A 21,519-nucleotide genomic window follows, 5' to 3' on the forward strand; every position below is an offset into this window, starting at 1 on the left:
ATGGAAAAACATCAAAACATAAGAAAAAGAAAATCAAAAGAAAAATAGAAAAACAAACTGTATATATTGTACATGATGAAATGAATAAAAGAGAAGAGTCAATAACTCGAGACGACAAAATGGAAAATCACGCCGACAAGACAACAGTTAATGAAGACACTCAAGATCAACTCGAGGAAACCACCAACACAACGGTAGCTGTCAAACAAGGCAAAAAAATCAAAAGTAGGAACCAGGAGAACATACAAAACACAAACCAAGCGACAAGTAGCCTAGCAGAACAAACACATAAACCAAAGCAAGTGGCAAACAGCATAGCAACCAAGCAGACAAGTAAAGAAAAAGCAATGATGAAGACACTGCAACCTGTGCAACCCCTAACTTGCATAGAAGGGCTAACGAAGAATGGGCGAGCAAACTAGGATTTAAGAAAATTATCAAACAAGATTGGCAGTCGCTTGTAGATCCAGAGGGAAAAGAGAACTACTGAAAATTTTTGTAGAAACAAATGTAGTGGTGGTGCCTAGTAAGAAGCCCATTGAGGTAGATACAGAATTATTACACAAGGCTCTAGGGTTGCCCAACAAAGGGGAAACCAACACAGATCAAGTCTACAGTGTAGACAGTGAAGTGCCAAAAAAGGGATCCATGCACCAAGTGAAAGATGTGGAAAGCTCAAACAGGAAAGCCCAATTTTAGTTTTACCTTCAGAACATTGCACTGGTGGCCAAGACAGAGGACATGTCAGCCAAGAATTACAACAGGTTAGTACATGCTAAAAAGGGCAACAACTTGAATTGGGCAGCTCTTTATTTGGAAAACTTGAGAAATAGAGCATCAACAACTCTTGCTACTAAAGGAGGCAGCACCATCATTCACGTCCATCTCAGAGCTCTAGCACAGGCTACCCCAGAAGATGAAGAGGCAACAGGAAGGAAAGAAAAAGAAAAAGGATTTGCCTCAGGGAAAAATCACTTTGAACCAGAACTAGTGGCTACATCAAAAACCCCTTCAACCACCTATGTCAAGTTAAGGAAAGAACAGATAGGGCAAAAAAGGCCCCCACCGTTGACCTTTGCAACACTTGCCAAAGCTGAACCTGAGGAGGAAGAGATGCAAGGACTGAAAATATATTCAAAGAAAAAGAGGGTCACTGGAATCATAGTGGAGGCCAAAAACTTAAACCAAGGAGCAAGAAGTTCAAAACAAACAGAGACGGTCAAAGCCCCAAAGAAAAAGGGCAAGGGAAACAAGCAGAACCAGAAACCCGCAAACAAGGAGAAAAGGAAGTGGCCATAGTACCTTTCAAAGAAGGACAAGAAATAATCATAGTACCAATATCTCTGGTAAGGGAATCTCAACAACAACAAGGTACCCGCAAAGCCCCGAAAGACAGGAGCCTCAAAGCCCATCTAGATCCTGCCCTCGTTGACATCAAGGGCAGCAATGATGCTGGAATGGATTGTCGTCATACCCTCTTTGAAGTCAGGAAGAAACTTACGGAAGCAATGCAGCAATTAGAATGGTCCTTGAATCTAGAGAGAAGAGCCACAAAGGAACATCTGATGCATACCCACGATCACATCAATGAACAGCAGAAAGACCTCCTTGATCGGGTCATGGCTGGAAAGGAAAACATTCCCAGGATGGAAGGAAGCATAAAATTAAAAGAGGAATCCATTTCAAACCTAGAAAGGGAAGCCAGCAAGCAAAAAGAAATAACAGAGAAAACAATAAAAATGTTGCAGGAAATTGAAGCTCTTGATACCTCTACAAAGGAGGATGAACATGACCCCAAGACTTCCTACAATGAGGCCCCTCGATTTTGTAGAATCATGGCCCAAGATCTTTCTTGGAATCTACCATGAGATGCAACATCAAAGGTATTCATTTTGACTTTGCATACCAAGCTTTTTGCAAGGATCCAACTGGTTTAATAGAGCCCTCAATCTTATATTTTCAAAACATGGAAACATTTGTGACTAAGTTTGCAGATAACTATACAAAAGATTAGTTTCCATTGGGCTAAAAGAGTGAAGAATCAAAATATAAAGATCATGGAGAACAAGGGCTTGGGGATAGCAATACTTCTTTTCTTTCATGCATTGGGATTGCCTAAACTTGTTGACTATGTGAGGCAAGGACAAGGTCAATATATTGAATTGAAGTAAGGCCCTTATAGGTAAATTTTGTATCCACATAACCAAGAATGTGGTCAACAAGATGCTTCTTAGGCCACTTATTGTAAGCAAGGAAGATGTTTGTGATGAATCATGGTGGGCTTGAGATGTATCGTGTACAAGCATCATACCTTTTCCTTTGCTGCATACACTTGGATCAACTCTTCTTGAAGTCTTAATGTGGAATCATATGCACTCATCCTCTCAAATTTCTTCACCCTATACTTCTGGAAAGGTGTTTTGGTTGCAGCTCCTCTCTCTAGATCCTAGTGTTGTTTGTCTGAATTTGAATTCTGCTACTCGCACCTTGTATTGTTAGAGTCTGATTGGCATAGTCGTGAATAGCTTATGTTGTTTGCAACCATGGCCGCCCCAGTAGCATCCCATATGCGCCTTGCACATCTAGTACTATGAAGCTGGTCTTGAACTTTTCTTTTCCACCCTTATCCGCATACTCTCTATCATCTTAGTTGCCTGCACAACTCGACGATTTGCCATTCAAACTTTGAAAGGTGCTGGTTTCAGGTTTGTGATACCCATTCTAGCAAACATGGATTTTGAATCTCAAATCAAACAATTATCTCCCAGATTTGGGCTGACAAATAGACTTAGTATTGGAGTATAACCTGGCCTTAACAAGTTGAAGGTTTAGCCAGACAATTTCTTAAGAATCCTTACAAAGTTTTAATTGGTTCATAAGCTCTGAAAGCCAATCATTCAATTCTACATATTGTAGAAGTTGTTTTTGAGAATGAGAAATACTCAAAATTGCCAGATTTACTGAAGCGAATGATGGATGGAAGTAAAGTGATCATATTTATGGAAACAAAAAGAGGTTGTGATCAAGTTACTAGACAACTTCCAATGGATGAATTTGCAGCTTTATCTATCCATGATGATAAGAGTCAAGCGAACAAGGTTGGCCTCTTTCTGAACTTAGATCTAGCAATAGCCCTATAATGACAACAATAGATGTTGCAACTCGGGGTTTGGATGTGAAGGACATAAAGCATAAGAAAGAAAAACGACAACAAAGACCACCGATATTGACAATGAGGTCATGTCAGGGACAACATGAATTTGGAGGGGGGGAGTGTTGACCCATGGTTCAACAACACGACATAACTCAATTTCCATACCAAAGTCTTATTTTGTGATAGTTATCAAATGATGCGGATTATGGTTAAAAACATCATTTATAATGAGTAGTTATTCTAGTTGTAGAAGCCGGGGTGCAATGGCACTTCCAGATTGTAAATACAAATCCATTTGACCCCTTGAACTCTATTTTGATTTAACCTATGGTAGCCTTAGTATATAAGGTACCTAGGTCATTTTGTAAAGAGAACTTAATCATAATCAAAGTTCTAAGCTGTCATTGATCGTGTGTGAGAGAGAAAGAGAGAGAGTGTGAGCTTCATCCTAATGCTACTTCTTGCTTGCTCATCACATTGGAGATTCAACTGCACCATCATGATTGGCTGGGATAGAGCTACACAACAATGCCAAGCATTCCTCGCAAACTGGAACACATGTGCTAACGCATCTACGAGCTATTTGTGGTTGTAAGTGTATCAAATGATGTCTGTTTTTTGCGTGCAAGTAGTCATTATAATTGTGGTGACACTACGTAGCTCCCACAACAAAGGTAGTCATCTCTCTCTCTCTCTCTCTCTCTCTCTCTCTCTCTCTCTCTCTCTCTCTCTCTCTCTCTCTCTCTCTCTCTCTCTCTCTCTCTCTCTCTCTATGTGTGTGTGTGTGTGTGTGTGTGAGTGTGTGTGTGGCTCAACAAAAAACACTCAACGGATCCGATTAGGGGCCTCTATATACTAAGCTGCAACCCGCCGGGCTTTAGGGTTTTCCTGGAGGGCCCATAGGGAAAATGCAAAAGCTCGACAGGCTTTCTGTGGGTTTTTAGGTTGCTCTGAACCGGCTTGTTTGTGATCATGTTAACTTTGATTATGTTAATATGTCAACAAGACGATTACACAAATTTTTTGGTAATTACATAAATATTAAATACCTTAACTACATCTAAAGGACAAATGAAGTATCAGTAGTAGATGTTTTTTGCTTAAAAAGGTTGAACAAATTTTGAATCCAAAGATAACAGAAGTTGGAGTCTTTACCTGCAACCATCCTCCAAACAAAAAAAATCATCAGCCATTTTGTTTAGGCATGGAATGTATGTATAGGACGGACCCGACAATTGTCATCCATGTCCCTCTTATCCATGCATTCAAATATGTTCAAAGACGACATGAAATTCTTGTATAGATCCATGTATGCTTATGGCATCCAAGAGTAGATACTCTAGTTTTGTGATGTGTTAGTAAACAAAAATTTCCAAGGTATAGTGCATAGCTAGGTTAAGGGTAAGAATGTATTCTATCATTCAAGGCTATGAAGTAGACCTTACAAGCATAGTGTCTTGGCAAAGTTAAGCATAGTATTTAGCTAAGTTAAGGACATGAATTGACAAGAGTACGGAAAAGAAAAATTAAAGGTGAGTAACAATCGTTCAAAAGATGTTTATCTTAATGCTTGTGTGTTATGTTAAATGGACTTAGTGCCTTATTTTCAATCTCTCTCTTGAAAAAAAAGGGTTGATTTTAACTCCTTAGACATAGCATTGTATGGTTAGTAAACAACTTGATCCACCATTCCTTAATCACATGTTGGTGAGCAATACAAATAGCTCTAAATTGTTACTATAATGCATGTCTACATTCTATTCCGAGTAGGCCTCAAGAACATGTCTTTTACTATGCGACCGGTTACGGAGGTAGATTTGGGTAAAATTCAAAAGAGAGCTTGAAATAAATCATTTGATACTCATGTATTTTTTTCTATAGACGATGTTTTTAATAAGCAATTGTGTCAATAATTAGTGTTTTTTGTCAGCTAAGGAAGTATAATCCTAAATTAGTGTGGAATTAATAAACGATGGCTAAATTTTTGGGTGACACCAAACATGTATTGAGTCACAACCAAATTAGTGGCTTAAGTATTGTGTTGTAACTTTTAAAAAAGGGATTTTTATTATGGGTCACCATGACCACTACACTATATTGAATTTCATCATTGACTCGTGAATATGCCATCAACTAACAAAACTATAGCAAAAGAGAGGGACTAAGCTTAGAATTTAATTGTCACCTTTCCTAAAAGTACGTCACTGCAACAGTAAGCACAAAATGTAAAATTCTTACTGAAACTTGCAAAAAACCAATTAAAGAGGTATTGTGTACGCTTAATAAAGTTGGCCATTGTATTCGATTGTAAAACATGCTAAGCTCCCCATCGGAATATAAATTGTATAAAGTAAAGCTTTGAAGAGCAAAATTGAAGTTATAACCCACATGGGTAGAAGAGGCACATGTGTTAGCTTCATTGGCAATTGAATTTTTTTTCCATGTGGGTAATTGGCCTTGATAGTTCTTGTATGTTGTCGACTGAGTATTTTAGAGTTCCTTCCAATATGGCTAGGATTAATTCGGAGGTTCAACTTTAGTGAGTTTTGCAGATCGCGGCTTACTCAAGTATCATAACTTGCTTCATAGTCTATGAATAGTAGCATATATGCTAGCTCGTGTTTGTATGGTAGTATGTATCTAATTATTGTATACTCTCTCTGCCAAACAACACAAGAGCTTGTGTGTAAACCAGTCTATGCAGCGGCTCAGAAATGAAGCAGCTTCAGCATGCTTGAGCTTGCATCGATGATTGTGATTCAGTGAGTGTGTGTGTGTGTGTGTGTGTGAGAGAGAATAGTGCTTGTTAGACCTTGTTTCGTGAAGCTATAAATAGAACCTAGACGTGTGTGTATGTGTGTGTGTGTGTATGTGTGTGTGTGTGTGTGTGTGCGTGTGCGTGTGTGTGTGTGTGTGTGTGTGTACACATTAGAGAGAAAGAAAAGAGAGAGAGAGAGAGAGAGAGAGAGAGAGAGAGAGAGAGAGAGTGCGTGCAATACTAAGACTATGTGAGAGCTAGGAGGGCACGAGTTGTGGTTGCAATGCGGTCCAAGCAATTTTGTTTTCTCTAAAACAGCTTTGTAGGTCAAAAAAATATTATTTAGTGCTTTGAATAGCACCACCAAGGGAATTACTTTATTAGTGTATTGGGTGTGGTTCATATCTTGAGCACTATAGCCTCTTTGTAGGGGGGGAAACACTCTCATAGATATTTATCGAATCTCTACCTTATTCTTGGTGTCCTTGTTAGGGAGACTAAAAATGTATGGATTAGGTATAACCGAGGATAGAGGTGGTTTTGTTCAATCCCAAGTAAAAACTTTTGGACCAATAACTGTGTGTGTGTGTGTGTGTGTGTGTGTGTGTGTGTGTTTTTTGTTGTTGTTGTTTATAAGTAATACACAACAAAACTTATCAATTCAAAACATAGCCGGCTTTAGAAAAAGGACAGAGAGAAGCACAAAAACGACTCATTCTTTGATTCATCTTTGCACTTTATAATGAGAATGAAGTTTCACTCTTATGTTTTGTACATTGGATAGTCAAGAGTAGTGGTGTCTACAATAAAAAGGGGTTAGGTGCACCAATGGTAGAAAATAGCTTCAAACCAAAAAGTCGCTAAGTAAAGATAGAGTCCTTACTTGCATCCATATAAACAAGTTAACACATTCGTAGCCTTGAATACATATTACATTTGTCAAAGAACTTATCATTTGTCATCCATGTCCTACTTAAAATCTTTTTACCTTAAACCTACCATCCAATATTGTTTTTTTGTCACTTGATTTTTTTGAGAGGGTTTCATTATTTTCAATCTTTTTATGAACCAAAGGCCATCACTCCTTTAGTTTTACATTGAATGAGATCATATATTATAAATAAAGATAGTAAATGGCCCCATTTTTTTAGAAAGTTTATATTTATTTAAATAGAATAATTCTAATCAGAAGGCCACTAACTCTTTTGATCCAAATGTCTTACTAAAATCATTGTCCCATAGAGGTTTGAGGTGAGAGGTTTTTTAGTTATTTTGCTTCATTTATGATCTTTTAAATCCATCAGAGTAACAAACTGCTCAAAACATTTGTCATAATTTACATTTATAGTCGTATGAGATTAATCATCACACAGAGACTATGGCGTAAAAAGAACCACTTAAAGTAGTACTAGTCCAAGAAAACACTCGGGTAAATAGTCCAAGTATCGTATAAGTTAGCACTAATCTATCCCTTAATATGATATTTTACAAGATGTAGTTGGGAGGTAGGTAATGGTAAAAAATAGGTTTGTATCATAATGCAAGAAGACCAAGCAAGGTAATTAAGTGTTCTAGGTTTTATCTAAAAGTAATATGCAAGTGTTTTTAGGAAACCTATCATTTAGTGTGATGAGAAGTGGTAGACTTATTTATCCTGAATGATCACATAAGATGAGAGTCTTTAAATACAAATGTTAGGAATGAGATAGTAGTATGGAGTGTTTCAAACAATGCATCTAGTAAATTCCCAATAGCTAGGTGATCCATCCTCTAACAAAACCAATATCAATCATGTACATTGTGGTAAAAGTAAGCATTAATCTTTCCTATAGTAAGATAATTTATCCGATATAGTCAAGCACGTATAGATATATGAATAAATACAAAAAGTAAGGAGATTAAGTGTTCTCAGATATCTTTGTAAGAATCATATAATTATAGGGAAATCAAACCCCCTTTTTGTAAGCGAACAGAGGTAATAGCACACCACTTTAAAACCAAATGAATAGCTTATACCACATAGGTCCAGGACCAAACCATTATTTTTGCAATGGTGTATTTTTTTAGTGAAATTATGTCTAGTTGATTGCCCACCAATAAGGTGATAAAAATAGCAATTACTTCACTAATTTAAGCCATTTAGCATTGTCAAATCTGAATTCCCAACTCGGAAGTTTTTTTTTCAAAAAACGACCAATCATGATAGATCAAACTTCACCAAAAAGCTACCGATTTTTAACCAAATAACAGGGAAGGATCCACATTTTCTCAATCAATCCCAAAAAACTTTAAATAAACATGTGATCGGCAAAACATTCGACACACCCTCTCAACTTCCTTGCAAAACACACACATAAATGTCAAGGCTAAGTGAGGGGAAAGCATCGCTCACCTCTATTTATATTGGTTGAGGGAGGAAGCATCATCAGTTCTAAGAGGAAGGGATCCCACAAAATGAGCTTCCACAATCAGATGAGGGCCCAAGACAACCAAATATGCAGGGCCGGTGAAAGGGGTAGATACTACAGGTACAAAGAATACCAGCAACACAAAACCTTATCTGTGTGTGGATTGTGTAAAGTATCAAAAGGCCATCACCCCTTCTAATTCGAGTGGCATAGTAGGTATTTTACAAATTGTATTTAATCATTTTTCAAGTTTACAACATCCAAGTTAATCATATAAATTAACTTTCGTTCAAAGTGATTTGAAGAAACCGTATTATGTACTTGGAAGATCTAGGTTTTGTTAGGCCATAAACTTGTCTTGTTATCTTGCCAAAACCTTCATCATTGAAAGCATGTAGTGATTTGGTTATACCCATGAGTTTGAAGATACATCAAGGCATCATTTAATGACCAGTGTAAAGTTGCATATAAGTATGCTCATTTTCCATAAAGTCCATAGTCTAGGGCGGAAAAATTCTTATCCAAAATTACGAGAAGTTATGATCCAACATAGAGCACATATTCAGCTTACCATGTTTCAAATTTTCTTATTTTTGCAAAGCTAAGCATCATCTTGGTGGTTCAAGGATTTTATCATGAGATCAAGCTAGACCAATATGCTACAAAAATACCATGTGCCATATATCTATGGCAATACCAGAGGACAAGTAAGATTCAAGAGTCGGCAACAGATTTCAAAATCACAACATCACTTAATGACCACTATATAGCTGCATAGCAGGTAAGTTAGTATGCTTATATCATTTTTCCATGAAGCCCATAATCTTAGATGGTCAAGAAACCCAAATTACCATCCAAAAGTAAGAGAATTTAAGCTCCAGTACTAAGCCAAGAACGAGTCATATATATATATATATATATATATATATATATATAACATTTTTTTATAAACTAAAAAGCAAAGAAAAGCACCATCTTGGGTCAGTAATTCCACCACTATGCTAAAAAATACCATAAGTGCCATATATCTCAGCCAAAGAAGTATGAACCAAATACCATATATAAGCATATGAATTTTTCCATGAACCAGAAACAATGCCAAATTAAAGTAATATCTATAAATCGATCAAAGTTTAGTCCATTATCCGAGATTTAGCAATTTATGTGTTGTTTCTAGTCAAAAAAAATCCAAAAATTGTTTCCATATTCTTTAGACTATCATCGGAAAGTCACCATCCTCCAAAATACTAAGCAATTTTTCTATTTACCTTACCATCAATTATACAATTAAGGCCAAGCCTACATTCAAAAGTTTTGTCTGATTGTTTTAAATGATAATTATAAGTCAGTCATCATCCCAAAAAAATTAAATTAAAATCTGCCCGTATAGACATTTTATGCACAGCATATGTAGCAACATCCACAAATGCGAATATCACCAGTGTTACAATAGCTATCGAAGCATGATAGCAAGTGTATTAGCATCAAAGTTGAAAAAAAGAAAAGCTAAGAAGGAGCTATTTATTTGACAATATCCATGGTGACATCATTAGCATATTCGGCACCCCGACCCCATACACGCATTTTTTTTTTGAATAAAAACACATGAGTACCGCAAGGCTAAGTGAGGGAGATGAAAAGTCCATAACCTGTTTAAATGGGTAGTGCCACTGTGAAAGGTTTCCAGTAGTACCATCAAAAAATGCATTGAAATCTCAATAGCCAAGTATAGAATCTCCTTTGCAACATAGCAAGTAAGAGCCACAAGGCAAAAGTCTTCAGTAATATGCCCAGAGCAAGAGTTGTTACCATATACATGTGGTAGTGATGTGTCTGAACACACTAGGACCGCCGGGGCATTTTTTCCCTCTTTAGGAGGTTTTTTCCCCCGTGCATTGTATATACGCCCATCACTCTAGGGCTATCTATCTTTCCATTGCACACTAAGTAATACACTCTCTATTGTGTGCCTTGAGCTTCCTTCGTCTTCTCCAAGCCGTGTGTGTTTCTCTACAACCCTAATTCCAACAATTGGTATCATAGCAGGTTGCGTCCTCCCGGGCTTAGTCGCCAGCTGCTCCAGCACATGCCTGCTCACTTTCTCCGATTTTAGTTAGCTTTGGCGAGCGTTCGCAGGTCGACAAATATTTTGGGCTCATTTCGGCCTCCGTTTACACTACAGGCAGTACTGCACAGCCTATTTCGTCATTTTGTGCAAAATTTCTGTCAATGTCGTTTTCTGCATAACAAGTGTCTTATAGTCTTCTACGGTTTGTGCTATATAGCACAGGTTGTTCCCGCTCCGTTTCTCCAATTTTCGGGCAGTTTTCACATCAAGTACAGCATTTACCATGGCTGACAACAACAACACAGATGTGTTCAAGATGTTTGCTGCTGAGGATAGGTTGGATGGGGACAACTACCCTATGTGGGCTTATATGATGCAACATGTACTTGTGTCAAAGGGCGTCTGGAACATTGTGTAGGGCACTGATGTACCTCCTGGTTCTGAGCATGTAGGCAATGTTGAGGATGTTGCAGGTCTTGCTGCAAGGATTGCTGCTGTTAGAGTTGTTTTGCCTACGGCAGAACAAGCTCGTTGGGATGTCTGTGAAGCGCACCATTGTTCCTCACATCCGTTCACCAAAATCTGCAAAACAGGCTTGGGATATTTTGGATGGTCTTTATGCAAGCCGCAATGAGGCTAAAATTGCTTTGCTGCATAAAGAGCTGGAGTCGAAGATTATGCATGAGGAAGATGATATGGACACTTTCCTTGCTAGTGTCAAGGATATCAATGAGCAAATTATTTCTGCAAGTGAAGTCATTTCAGACAGTTCCCTTGTGCAGACTGTTCTTGATGCCTTACCAGATTCCTACCAGACTTTTGCTAGTACTTGGAGACTGATGACCCAAGGAAATCTAGAAGTTGTCAAGTTTGATGCATTATGCACATTGCTGTTACAAGAGTCCCTTTCCACTTAAACAGGACTAGGAAGCGTGCAGTTGAACATGCTTTTATTGCTTCTCAAAGAAAGGGTGTTAACAGTAATGCAGCCACTTCTTATGGTTCTGCTGCGAGTGGTAAAAATTCTGTTCCTAATGCTTTTGCTAGCAGCAATTCGTCTGGAAATTCTGGTGATAAGGGCAAAAAGAAGATGCGTTGCCATTATTGTAAAGCTAATGATCGCTTGATCAAGTCGTGTCCTAAGTTGAAGGCCAAAGAGGCTAAGAAGAAAGAGGGTGGTTCCACTGCAAATGCTGGTTCCACTACAAATGCAGCCATTGTTGAGTCTTCTGTGAAAGGAGACTGTGATGCTGATGTTTATGCAGAATGGGCTTTTAGCGCAGAGTGGACTTACAATCCTGATGTCCATGATGCATGCTTGTCAATTGCTGCAGATTCACATGTGCGGTATTTCCAACAATGCCTCTTATCTGGTTTAGGGAGTTGGAAAGATTGTGCTTACTGCTACAAATGGCAGTTCCTTCACACTTGTTGATGAACTTTATGTACCTGGGATCAAGAAGAATCTCTTGTCTGTATCCGCACTTGCTAGACTTGGGCTTGTAGTCAAATTTGTGGATGACAGATGTACAGTTCATAATCTCAGTTTTGGTGATGAAATTGTTGCATCTGGCCTTTTGTTCCGTGGGCTGTATAAGCTCACTTTGTATGACAAGTGTGGACAAAATTTTGCAAATGTTGTTGCAGATTCAAGGGCTATTTCAGATGCAAAACTTTGGCATGCACGTTTTGATCATCTGAATTTTGCCAGTTTGCTGTGTTTGCAAAAATTTGATATGGTTGCTTCTTTACAACCTCTTGAAGCACTTGTCAAACATGTTTGTGAAGGCTGTATTTTGGGTAAGATGCAGCGTTCTAAATTTCCAAAGGATGGTTCAGTTCGGGCCACATGCAGGTTGCAGCTTGTGCATAGTGATGTTTGTGGGCCCATGCAAACTCCGTCCTTGGGCAATTACCTCTACTTCGTGACTTTCATTGATGATTACTCCAGGCATGCATGGGTATTTCCGCTTAAAGCGAAGTCCGAAGTTTTTATGTGCTTCAAACAATTTCTGGATATGGCTGAAAATGTCTCGAAATGTACTATGGGCACCCTCCGTTCAGATCGAGGGGGGGGGTATATGTCTATTACTCCATATGAAGCATGGCATGATAGAAAGCCTTCTATTGAGCACATGCGTCTTTTTGGTTGTTTGGCATATGCTTTGGTGCCACAAACACAGCGCAGAAAATTGGATGATAAGGCTGTCAAATGTATTTTTTTTGTTTATAGTGCTGAAAGCAAATGTTACAGGTTGTATCATCCGCAAACAAAACGTATTCTAGTTTCACGGGATGTAGTGTTTGTGGAAGATTATGTTCAGCCCTTACTGTCATGTACTAGAGACAGTAATGTAAGCTCACTGGACATTTATGACACTTTGTTTGAGACCCCATCTGCTGTCGTCTCTCTCTCTCTCTCTCTCTCTCTCTCTCTCTCTCTCTCTCTCTCTCTCTCTCTCTCTCTCTCTCTCTCTCTCTCTCTCTCTCTAGCACTCTCAGCACCACTCATTCATAGTTTTCCACGGTCATTGCACATTCTCTCACTAAGGAAGGCTCTCCCTTCCGCTAAGTAAAAGGAACCTTAAGCACTCACTGATCACTCATCCTGAGCCATACACTGTTATCATATATATGTGGTAGTGATGTGTGTGAACACACTAGGACCGCCGGGGCATTTTTTCCCTCTTTAGGAGGTTTTTTCCCCGTGCATTGTATATACGCCCATCACTCTAGGGCTATCTATCTTTCCATTGCCTACTAAGTAATACACTCTCTATTGTGTGCCTTGAGCTTCCTTCGTCTTCTCCAAGCTGTGTGTGTTTCTCTGCAACCCTAATTCCAACAAGAGTCAGGAGTCTACAGACTTCACTGGGATGCTTAATAGGAAACGCTTCAGTGAGAGAGAGAGGAGAGTAGGTAGATAGTGAGGAACCATATTAGGAAAGGATGTGCAATCAATACCACAGATGTAGAGAGTAATGATTGTGAGAGTATGGAAGGTCGACAGAGTGAGGATGACCCAGCACAAGGCATGTCAGGGAAAGAGCCTTGAAGTAAAATAAAAAATAAAAAATTATAGGAAAACCAGGTTAGTTAAATAAGGTAGGTGAACAGCAAGGGTTAAGTCCCACAGAGCAATAAAAAACATCACCAGTCATTCACCATGCTAAGGCAACCAGCGTTGCAATACAATATTTAGAGGTTGCATGGAAACCTTATAAAGCAGTTAGTTGATATATCCCTCACCAACCATAAAAATTATAAGAGGAGTATACCACCAAGGTGTCAGGTAAAGAATTAAGGTATCACCCATAAGACAATATAAACATCAGCAATAGCATAAGCCCGATTCATCCAAGTAAGTGATGACTTATGGTAATCATCCTCAAAAAATAAAATAAAACCATCAGTTCCAATAAGTATAGCATAAGCAAGGGAAGTACCAAAAGCAAGGCAAGCCTCCATAAGGTTATGTTGCAAAACAATATACCCTGTAGCTTCATCTTGCACGATAGAGCCAGATTCTCCATTGAGGCAGTAGCAAGGTAAATACACCAGGTAATTACTCATAGAAAAATATAACCATTAGCTCTATCAAGCATATTAAAAGGCAACTACAATAGCTACAAGATAGCAAGCATAAGAAGCTTCTTAAGAAAAGTGCAATAATGGGCTAAGGAAGCTTTAGCAGATTGTAGCCAAATGTAGTACTCAAAGTCAATTAAGTTGACCAAGTGACTCGGTTAGGAGGTTAAAATTCCAAAAGCTTTAAAATCAAAGAAACCACAAGTCCTAAAATGATCACAGTATCAAAAGTCCCCTTCAACCTGAGGTAAATTGTGCAAGGTGATCACCCACAAAGACAATATAATTATCAAATTACATAAGCATAGCATAAGCCAAACTCACTCCACAATCTATCCTCAAGGTATCAAGCAGAGGGTATATGTGTACAACCCACACATCTAAGCCCCAAGTGGAGGAAAAAACATGTTCATATGAATCTAAGAAAAGTCAAGATTCACCATTGAGAGTAGTGAAAGGTACAACCTTTTAGTAATCATTCTCATACCAATATAACCATCACCTCCAACAAACCTAGCATAAGCCAGTACAAGGTAACTACACATGGTGCTTACCCACAAAAATAAAGGAAAGCACAGACAAGCCATCTTCTCAAGCATTATGGGCAGTCATGTACAGGCAAGCCGTTAGGTCGGGCCGAGTAAAAAGTGTAGCATTAGCCAGCAAGTGAGTCCTAGTTTAACAGAGGTAAATCAATATAGGGTGTGTGTGTGTGTGTGTGTGTGTGTGTGTGTGTGTGTGTGTGTGTGTGTGTGTGTGTGTGTGTGAAGGATATAGACAAGTATGGTGTCTAAATGTGTGTGTGTGTGTGTGTGTGTGTGTGTGTGTGTGTGTGTGTGTGTGTGTGTGTGTGTGTGCACGCGCGCACCCACCCTTACCCAGGCACCATACTCAATGGTAAGACAATAGGCCCATTGAGTATGGGCCTACTTCCTCATCAAGTGGATGAGAGTAAACAGTCAAGTATGAATTTTAAAAGAGATGTACCACATCAAAAGTCCATGAAGAAAGTGAACCAATCTCATCAGAACAATATCTGATAATATCTTTAGAGAATATTGTACTCCAGGGTAGGAGTTTCAAGGCTTTGTTAGCCATTAGAAAATAGTGTAGATATCGTACGTAGTCTTTCATGGATGTTTTCCATATTTTTGCATATTTCTCAGGGTTATGGATAATCCGCATACGAGCAATTTGTTAAAGGTAGTAAGTTCTTGAAAATAGAAGAACTAACTTAATTACACATGGGTGGTAGCTTTGGATTAACCTGCAACCCAAAATTGGTAGAGCCAGAGGACTACAATAGCCATGAGCATGAACCCAATCTATAGCCAAGGAAAGAGCACCTAACAACTATCAATCTAACAAGGAAATATAGATAGTGGGTCAATCAAAGCCTATAAACAAAAAAACAATAGAGCCAGCATCCCAGTTCACCCAGTTACCTAGGAGGGCCATGTGTTTAAAACGTGTGTGTTACTATGTTAAACTTAATACATATACACAAAAGAACATAACGTTCAAAAGACTCAGTCTTAGATTCACTTTTGTACAATATAATAAGAATGAGGCATCATTCCAATTATCCTATACAAAAGAAATAGAGCTATGGAGGTCATCCGAGTTGAATCAGCTTCAAAGTCGGATAGCAACTAAGCCAAAATACATTTAAGTAAAGATAGCATTCTCACTTGCATCCTTGGGGGTTCCACTCTATAATCATGTTAGTGTACCACTTTAGTTCAGCATGAGGGATTTTAAAATACAAAAACTTTAGGAAATTTAATAGAGATACATTAAAAAAAGGAGTTTTTAAATTCCATTTTGGAAAAAATCCTAAAATAAGGGGTCATTTTATTCTTTCGAACATGTTATAAAAAGGATTTTCTAATTACCCCATGAATGCACATTATACAAGGGGGTACAAAATAGTGCACTCCCCGAGCTTGCATCCATATAGAAAAGACAACACATTTGTTAGTAGCCTTAAATACGTATTACAGGTATCAACAAACCTATCACTTGTTATTCTTGTCCTAATTAAATTTATTTTAGCTTAAACTTCTATCCAGAAAATTTTTATCTATGTGTGGATTTTGTAAGTATCAGAAGGCCATCACCCCTTCTGATTCAAGTGGTATAGTAGGTATTTTACAAATTGTAATTCAAATCATTTTTCAAGTTTACAAAATCCAAGTTAATCATGTAAATTAACTTTTCTTTGAAATTGATTTGAAGAAATTGTATTATGTACCTAGAAGACCTAGTTTTTTTTAGGCCATAAACTTGTCCCATTATCTTGCCAAACCATCATTGTTGAAAGAATGTAGTTATTTAGTTATACCCATGAGTCAAAAGAAGATACATCAAGGCATCATTTAATGACCATTGTAAAGCTTGCTACAAAAATACCATAAGTGCCATATATCTACGGCAATACTAGAGGAAAAGTAAGATTCAAGAGACAGCAACAAATTTCAAAATCACAACATCACTTAATGACTAGTATGTAGCTGCATACTAGGTAAGTTAGCATGCTTATATCATTTTTCCATGAAGCCCATAATCTTAGATGGTCAAGAAACCCAAATAACCATCCAAAACTAAGAGAATTTAAGCTCCAGTACAAAGCCAAGAGCCGGTCATATATCAAAATCACAACATCAATCAATGACCAACATATAGCTGCATTCCATGTAAGTTAGCATGCTTATATCATTTTTTCATGCAGCCCATAATCTTAGATGATCAAGAAACCCAAATAATGATCCAAAACTAAGAGAGTTTAAGCTCTATTACTAAGCCAAGAGCCGTTCGTGTGTATATATATATATATATATATATATATATATATATATATATATATATATATATATATATATATATATATATATATATATATATCAAACTTTTATAAACTCTACTTCTAGAAAGAAAAGAAAAGCACTATCTTGGGTCAGTAATTCCACCCCTATGTTGAAAAGTACGAGAAGTGCCATATATCTCAGCCAAAGCGGAGAAGTATGAACCAAAGACCGTATATAAACATCTGAATTTTTCCATGAACCAAAAAGAATTCTAAATTGAGGTAATATCTATAAGTCATTTAAAGTTTAGTCCATTATCAAAGATTTAGCAATTTATATGTGTCTTTTCTAGTCAAAAAATCCAAAAATTGTTTCCACATTCTTCAGACTATTTCTTGAAAAGACACCATCCTCCAAAATACTAAGCAATTTTTCTATTTACCCTACCATCATTTATACAATCACATCAACAATCATTAGGTTACAAGTATCAAAAAAAACATTTCAAAACATGTCCATATAGACATTTTATGCACAACATATGTTGTAACATCCACAACGACAAATATCACCAATAATATGACAATTAACAAAGCATGATAGCACGTTTATTAGCATCAAAGGTGAAAAAAAGAAAACATGAGAAGGACCTATTTGTTGGACAATATCCATCGTGACAGAGTTGGTAGATTTGTCACCACAACCCCCATACACACATTCTTTTTCTTTGAATAAAAACACACTAGTACTGCAAGGCTAAATGAGGGAGATGGAAAATCCCTCTCTAGTTTAAATAGGTAACACCACTATGAAAGGTTTCCAGCCATACCATCAAAAATTGCAATTGAAATCTCACTAGCCAGCAATAGACTCTCCTCCAAAGCATAGCATGTAAGAGCCACAAGACAACAATCTTCAGTCAGATGCCCAGAGCAAGAGTCAAAAGTCTACAGACTTCATAGGGATGCTGAATAAGAACTTCAATCATTATTTTTAGCTTTTTAAGGCAACATCCATCCAGTATTGCAAGAGGATACCTCCTTTCAATGATTAAAAAAACCATGGCTATGATAGGATTGGATATATGTATCGACAAAAAATCCTACACTTGAAAGGGAATCACAAAACCAAAGCCGTAGATAGGATTGGATATATGTATCGACAAAAAACCCTACACTTGAAAGGGAATCACAAAACCAAAGCTGCAGATACCAAATGGGTGCACTTCTTCATGCTTATGATTCATCAATGAAAAATTGAAAGCATTTCCTAAAGGTGAGTAAACCAACAGTGTCGTAGACACAAAAGGCTCATTGGAAGTTTCCATTTATGTAGCATTACAGTATATGCATGAGTAATATTACCATAACATCAAGTGAATCACACCATACAATGCGGACAGTAGTCCACAACAATGCCATAAGTCACCTGAGATTGAGTCGGAGTAGCCAACTCCACAATAGCCTGCTTATCCTTTCCTTTTGCCATATAGACTACTTAATGCTACACCCTTGCAGGTAAAACCCTCATAATCCCAATGTACACAAGTACACACACGCTCTTTAGAAACACACAATACCAATTCTAAGTGAGCATGGAAGCTCACCTTTATAGGGTTGGGAGCCAATGGCCATATTCCTTTATAGTAGTGTGGTGGGACTAGTTTCAAGAGGAAGATGATACAGCAGCACCGCCCTATACAGTGGCCTCATTCTTTCACAGCAATGTGACGTGCCTGGCTTCAATGGGTAGAAGATATAGCATCGCCATCTTGTACAGAGAGAGAGAGAGAGAGAGAGAGAAGAGAGAAGAGGGAGAGAAAGAGGGCACTTAGATAGTGAAGTAGCACAGACCCACCAGGGGGCCATTATGATATTATGCAAAAGAGGACAGAAAAGACAGAGCCAGGCACCCCGCCCCTCCTCATAACCCTAGTTAGCTACTAAGGGTTAGGTGCCATTTAAGGTACCTCATAATAACAAAGTCCCCTACTGAATTTAATTCGGTTATCCACACAAGGTTTCCCAAGCCAATCAATCCCCCGTTAATAATACCACGGGGATAGCAACACGCTATTCCTAGCAATGTGTGTGTGTGTGTGTGTGTGCGCGCACGCGCGCGTGTGCACGCACGTGTACATGCCTATGAATTTTGAGAGTAGTGGAATTAGGAAATTAGATAAAGCACTTTTGTGATATTACTTTGTGAGCATAGTGGGTGAACTTAATTGATGGTAGCAACATAAACATGGTACTTAGTTAACTTGGCATGAACAATCCTTTTGCAAGAGAGAGAGTTTAGAGAGCATGACAACCATTGAGGACCGGATTTATGCGGACCCGGTCCCCCCTCCAATAGGCATTTGTATTATAGTTTCTCCCATCAAGAGAGACTTGGTACAATACAATCTTTGTGTTACTTGTAGGTGATACAATGAAGATGGAAAGCTTCATGCATCACGAGCATAACATAAACTCATACTACTTAAATCTCTGCACACAAAAAAAAAGAGAATTAGTCTTATAAGACAAAAACATTGATCATTTAAAAGAAACATGTACATTTGCTTACTCTAATGTAGCATTGTAAGCATTGACAAGGTTCATACTATCCTTAAGCTGTATTCCTTGCATTCATCTAGCATCTTCAAAAGGATAATTTTTTAACTTAATAAGATACCATCGGATAATCTTACCATATCGGAGTACCTTGTCTTCATGCCAAAGTATAGCTTCATGTTGTAGCACCTCTTCTTGGTCTTTGATTTCGGGAGGGTATTGGTTCACTTGGTGGCTCTCCTTTGTAGGACTTAAGTAGGCTCACATGAAAAGCATTGTGTATGAGCCAATGATTGGACAACGTGTAAGCCACCTCATTGATTGGCTTCAAAATTTGAAAAGGACTATAGTATCTTTTTGCTAGTTTAGCATTATAATTCTGATAGCCCATAGGATTTTTGCTCATCGTTTGCCTCAAAAATCGAGCCTTGGGAAACTTAAGTAAGACCCAATCATTTTCTTTGAATGTTAAGGGACGTCCTTCTATGCTTGTCAACAACATCTTTTTGCCTTTGTTGAGAGATGGATATAGCCTCCTTAATCTTTTGAAAAGATTCTTGCAAGTCATGGCTATAGTCATCGGTAGCGAAGATCTTCCCATGTACTTTAAGTAGCAAGGGACTTTTAGGTCTTCCCTCTATGATTTCAAAAGGTGTTTTTTCCGTAGAAGTATGGACAGTATTATTGTATGCATACTCTACAAGAGGTAAGTACTTTTCCCATTGTGAGCGTTGATCTACTTCTGTAACATAGGTCTTTAGTAGATCAAGAATTGTAAGATTGGCTATCTCACTTTGGCCATTCGTTTGTGGGCGATAGGCTGAAGAGAAATTCAATCTTGTACCTAGATTTTCTAAGAGACCTTTCCAAAAATTAGTGGTCATTCTAGGATCTCTATCTGACATGATGGATGTTGGCAATCCATGGTGTTTGAAAATATGGGATATAAAGAGAGTTGCCATTTGGTGTGCCTTAATGGTCTTTTTGACAGGAATAAAGAGTGCTTGCTTGCTAAACCTGTCAACTATTGTCCATATTCCCGTATTCCCATGGATAGACTTGGGTAATCCAAAGAAAAAATTTATGGATATACTCTCCCATGGTGAATTAGGGATTTACAATGGCTGGAGTAATCCGGGTTGCTTCCCTATATCATACTTAGTCTTTTGGCATACCACACATTTTGAAACATACTCTTATATGTCCACTTTCATGGTAGGCCAATAGAAGTACGTCTCTAGTTCTTGAAGAGTAGGTTGAATTCCTCTATGCCCCGCACTGGGAGGAGCATGGGATTCATACATGACTTTCTGTTGAAGGGAGTGGGTAACACGTAGCCTATTGCCATGGAGAAGATAACCATCTTGCAAGGTAAATGGTTCCTCTTTCTCCCTAAAGCAAGGGCTAACATTATGTCTTTAAAGTTTGGGTCAGTAGCATACTCATCTATCATAGAAGATAGATCAATGTGAGTTGCTATAGACACCACATTAACTTTTGGTCTTTGTGAAAGTGCATCGGCCACTTGATTGTGCTTTCTCGCAATGTGAGCAATATGAAACTTAAATTGCGAAAGAAAATTTTCCCATCTCATTTGTTTGTCGGAAAGATTTGTTTGCATCATGAAGTACTTGAGACTTTGATGGTCAGTTCGCAAAATAAATGGAGTCCCCAATAGATAGTTCTTCCATGTGTCTAGGGCATGTAGAACAACTAAAAGCTCTTTCTCATAAATGCCCAAGTCCCGTTCATCCGTATTGAGCCTTCGGCTCTCATATGCTATGGCACGCCCTTCTTGAAGCAAGACTGCTACAAGGCAATCACCACAAGCATCACGTTGGACCTCAAATGGCTTTGAGAGATCCAGAAGCATTAGGACTGGTTGGGAGGTAAGCTTCTCTTGAGCTTGTCAAAAGCATTTCACTCCTTAGTAGTCCATGAATACTTAACGGTCTTCTTTGTTAAGTCATGTAATGGTCCTGCTATTTGAGAGAATTTTGCTAAGAAGCGTCTATAGTATGCACACATACCAATAAAGCTTCTTAGCTCATTTAGATTCCTTGATTAGGCCATGCTTTTATTACCTCCAACTTTGATGGATCCATATGGATACCATCTTGAGAGATAATATAACCTAAGTATTGCATCTCTTGAAGGAAAAATTTGCTTTTCTTTAAT

The 21,519-nt window shown here is 38.1% G+C and overlaps 1 protein-coding gene across 1 annotated transcript; it reads left to right on the forward strand.

The window, feature by feature from the left end:
- Positions 1 to 741: 741 nt before the first annotated feature.
- Positions 742 to 1,299, forward strand: LOC147451673 (uncharacterized). The gene has a single exon (XM_086518798.1). The coding sequence runs from the start codon at positions 742 to 744 to the stop codon at positions 1,297 to 1,299; it is 558 nt and encodes a 185-aa protein (XP_086374924.1).
- Positions 1,300 to 21,519: the final 20,220 nt, after the last annotated feature.

Source organism: Adiantum capillus-veneris, chromosome 8 (assembly GCF_014529385.1).
Source record: "Adiantum capillus-veneris isolate H3 chromosome 8, ASM1452938v2, whole genome shotgun sequence".
Classification (NCBI taxonomy): Eukaryota; Viridiplantae; Streptophyta; class Polypodiopsida; order Polypodiales; family Pteridaceae; genus Adiantum; species Adiantum capillus-veneris.